The following is a 4,209-nucleotide window of genomic DNA, read 5'->3' on the forward strand; positions in this document are numbered from 1 at the left end:
CTACCGATGGCTCGCTCGCCTGCGCGGTGGCATGATTGCGTCGCGTCCTCTTCCCCATGTTCCATGGACAAAAGCCGACGACCCGCGCGGGCACGGCCATCCGGCTCGACTTGACATGCCCCCCTACCTCCACCACCCTCCCGGCTGACCTGCGTAGTGCGCGGTCGAGATCGGCTGATCGGCGTGTACTATAGGGATGGCGTGCGTCAGTGCGTGGGTTGTGGTTGGTTGTTCGCGGATGTTGAACGAGGCGGAACTACGTGGAGCGCTGGCTCGCTAGTGCCCGGCACTTCAGGCCCGGGCACGCGCGCGCGCCAGGGAGCTGGAAGCGTCTCACTGATTCTTCAGGTGTGTGTTCGGTGGTAGTTGAGGTCCCTACGTGGCATCGAACATAGCGCATTCTTTTGGCAGAGGCCGCTGATCCTTTTGGAGTGGCTTATCTTTGTGAATGATGTGTGAGATGGGCTCGAGGCATTGCACGTCAATCTTGTCTGCAATATGCAAAAAGTTGCGCATCTTTCTGTAAGAAAAGCAGCCACAGGCAACAGTCGGGCATCCTAATCAAGTTCTGAAACACTTGTTCGTACACCAGTGTCAAAAAATATCTTATACTATGAAACGACGAAGTATTAAACATACCACAAACGGATGCCAAAAAAACAAAGTACAAAAGAAAGACACCCACAACCAAATCATTACAAGAGAGATGAATAAAACACCATAACTAAGTCGACTTCTTCCACACAGCAACGGCCTCTGGGAAGGGATACACGACCTTTGCGCCATCGTGATCGTCATGACATATGCACACAAGTTTGAATTCAACCTGTGCAGTGTGGACCTGAACGGTGTAAAACACAGACGCAATCGTCTTGTCGTCTCCATTGTTTTGTCAGACATCAGGTCGGCGCCGTCGACTCCGGCCCCATTGCTCTTACTACCTTGCCCGAGTGCGCTTTTACGACATTTCTGAACATGGCTCGGTTCTTACGCGTAGCTGCCTCAGACAGAACCCCAAAATTCAGACATGATCACATGACTTGCTTTCTGATCTCTTTTTTCTCTCTCTCGTTTTCCGGAGCCAAACATTCAACCATAGATACGCCGCTGGCGTACGTTATGGGAGTGCGCCCAAACCGCTTGCCTCCATTGTGTTTTGAAAATTGACGATACTCCTAGCTACTGGAGAGACCTCGGGGACACGTACGGGTTGACCCAGGCCGGGCTTGCATGCGCGATGTCTGCGGCGCCTTCTCATTCCAATGACCACGAAAACGGAAGTGCTGGGAGTACTTGCACGAAAAATACTGTTGCCAGCGTGAAGAACAAAATTAGGTTTGTGGAAGGAGGAGTATGTTGAAAGCAAGTCGCAGTAGTTGGCGAACGTGATGACAGATGCGGAGCTTTTAGTTCCGCATTGAGCTCCTGCTGTGTTTCTGGCGCACCAGTACGTAGTACTACTTCACATGCCTAGCTCTAGCTGCATGCGTGCTGCGGTGCAAGAAAAACATTCACTTATTCAACTGTGCATGCCATAGCCCTAGCTTAAACGCAACTGCATGCAGGGGTGTTTGTCTCAGGGACTTTTTTGTGTTGGGATTAAAAAAAGTATCTAGCAAATCAAACAGGATGGGATTTTTTGCTAAAAATCCTTAGAAGCATCTCCTTAAGAGTCTTTTTCAAAAAATCTTAAGAACTAGAAAAAGTTCTAGGACTAGAGAACCAAACACCACCCAAATGTGTTGTGTACGCTCAACCCTGAAATTAAGGATGACCGGCCTCCCCTTCCGGTTCAACTCACCGAATCCACTTGAATCCACTTGACCTAACTCGAAGGTCGAAGCATGCACGCATGATCGAATTGGAAACGTACCGGACGGCCTCCGACGGACAGCGAAACAGCTCGGCGTCCTCTAGCTTAGCTAGCTAGCTCCCCGTCGACCGGGTCTCCGTCCTCCTCTCCTCTCCCATCGACAGCGTTCAGCAGCAGCGTTCACTCACCGCTTTTCACGCTCGCTTGACTAACTTCACAATCCACTGCCCCTGCCAGTGAACTATAGTAAGGTATGGCCACCTCCATGTTGGGGTGGTTGGCCGGTTTCAACCGAAGTAAATTCCTCTACGACCACCAACTTTCCCAGCAAGAAGCTATGCCCGGTGTGGGCTCTGGTGCTCTACCCTTGGACTCACACCGGCACTGCACCACGATGGCTCGACGTTCACACGCGCCGCGCCGGTATGGCAACCCGTCTTTGCCATGCGCTGGCACGGCGGCCGCGGACACGGCCGGCTATAAAAGGAGGCCCCGAGCACCACCACACACCCAAGCCTCCACTCCTCCTAGTCTTCACTTCCTCTGCTCCTGCACCTCCCTTCCCGAGCTGCTCAGTAGCTAGCCATGGCTCGGGGAAGCGGCGGTGCGACCGCCGTGCTCGCGCTGGTCCTCCTCTGCGTGCTCCTCCACGGCGACTTCGCCGAGTCCAAGGTCTACACCGTCGGCGACCGCGCCGGCTGGGCCCTCAGCTCCGGCGGCTGGCCCAGGGGCAAGCGCTTCCGCGCCGGCGACGTGCTGCGTGAGTGCTCGCCCTCCCTCCCATGCGTGCCACCTTAATTACACTTTCTTCCAGCCTCCGAGTTTTTGCTTCGCTCTCGTCTCGTACTACGCTACGAGCTCGATCACGGCAAGCATAGCTAGGGTCCCGTTGCCCTCAGTAGAGCAGACGTACGTAACATGTCTGTGGCAAGAGTACGTCGTGCACTGTGGGTCGTGTTCGTGCATGCTTGCTGGGTCGCTGTCGCTGCCAAGAGACGCATGCGCGCCTCAGTGCTCCACTGCGGTGAAAAAGAGTGACTTTTCACTGCGACGAGCCGGGAAACGCGGACGCCACACCAGTTTTGCGCACCGAAGGATTAATTGCTGCCGCAGTCCTGCTGCTGTGCATTTTTGTGCTAACTTTAAAAAAATGTGCTAACTTATTATTGGCTCGTTTTACTCACTGTGGCATGGCGTTTGTACGTGGGTGCAGTGTTCAAGTACGGGCGTGGGGCGCACAACGTGGTGGCGGTGAACGCGGCCGGGTACAAGTCGTGCAGCGCGGCGAGGGGCGGCCGGACGTACAACTCCGGCAGCGACCGCGTCACGCTCGCCCGCGGCACCAACTACTTCATCTGCAGCGTCCCCGGCCACTGCCAGGCCGGCATGAAGATGGCCGTCACCGCCGCATGATCCATCCATGATCCGTCCATCGTCCGGCCGGCCGGTGCTTATTAGTTAACTTTAGTTTACTTTCCTTCTTCGAGTGACTGAAGCTACGAGCTGCATGATGAGTACGTGTTCAATAAAATGCCCGCGTCCCGACTCTCGAGTTCGTGGGTGTCGGGCCGCCGTCTGGCCGATTGGCACTGGCTAGAGAGAAATTGATATAGTAGTGTGTTGTGTGTGCACGTGAGCAAAGGGATAAAAGCGATATGACTCTGTTGTTCCGCTTGTGTGTGCTTTCCATGCTTGTATATGTATCAGAATTTTGAGTTGCTGTGTGATACTCCTTCAGTTTCTTTTTGCTCTATGTATAACTTTTGTTTAAACTCAAATTCGTGAGGTTTGATCAAGTTTATATTAAAAAATATAAATACTAAAGATATACAATATGAAAGTTAAATCTATGATACATCTAATGACATTGATTTGGTAGTGTGAATGTTGACAACTTTTCTTATAAATTTGGTCAAACTTTACTAAGTTTAACTTAAGACAAATCTTATATCATACTATCTGGAGTAAAAACAGGAACCCTGATATCTAGCGATCCGCTGAGAGGGAGAGAGACCGATCAAACGCTTTAGTTCGTCACAAGGACCCTAATATCTCGTGCAGACACATATATGTGCTTCTCAAAAAGGAAAAAAAAAGGAAAAAAATAAAACTTGCTTCCGCCTATGGGTTTTTTCGTGAAAAATAGTTTGTCGAAATCTAATGACATGCGATCTAGTTTCGAAGATCTCAACGTGAGAAATCCAACACGTGAAAAAAAATATCAAATATAAATGTGACATTTGCAAGGGTGCCTTTTAAAAGTAATTTCACTCCCTCTCCCTCTCTCTGTTTTCTTAGAAACACCCGTAACTTTATTCATACTCATAACAATTGCAGGTACACTGATTTGGACCTATCATCCAAAAAAAATACAAAGTAACTCCTATGACTAAGAA

The 4,209-nt window shown here is 50.8% G+C and overlaps 1 protein-coding gene across 1 annotated transcript; it reads left to right on the plus strand.

The window, feature by feature from the left end:
• Positions 1-2,299: 2,299 nt before the first annotated feature.
• Positions 2,300-3,550, plus strand: LOC125553444 (chemocyanin-like). Its single transcript, XM_048717225.1, has 2 exons — positions 2,300-2,573; positions 3,027-3,550. Exons 1-2 carry the CDS (start codon positions 2,399-2,401, stop codon positions 3,224-3,226), a joined length of 375 nt encoding a protein of 124 aa, XP_048573182.1. The 5' UTR covers positions 2,300-2,398; the 3' UTR covers positions 3,227-3,550.
• Positions 3,551-4,209: the final 659 nt, after the last annotated feature.

This window comes from Triticum urartu, chromosome 4 (assembly GCF_003073215.2).
Source record: "Triticum urartu cultivar G1812 chromosome 4, Tu2.1, whole genome shotgun sequence".
Classification (NCBI taxonomy): Eukaryota; Viridiplantae; Streptophyta; class Magnoliopsida; order Poales; family Poaceae; genus Triticum; species Triticum urartu.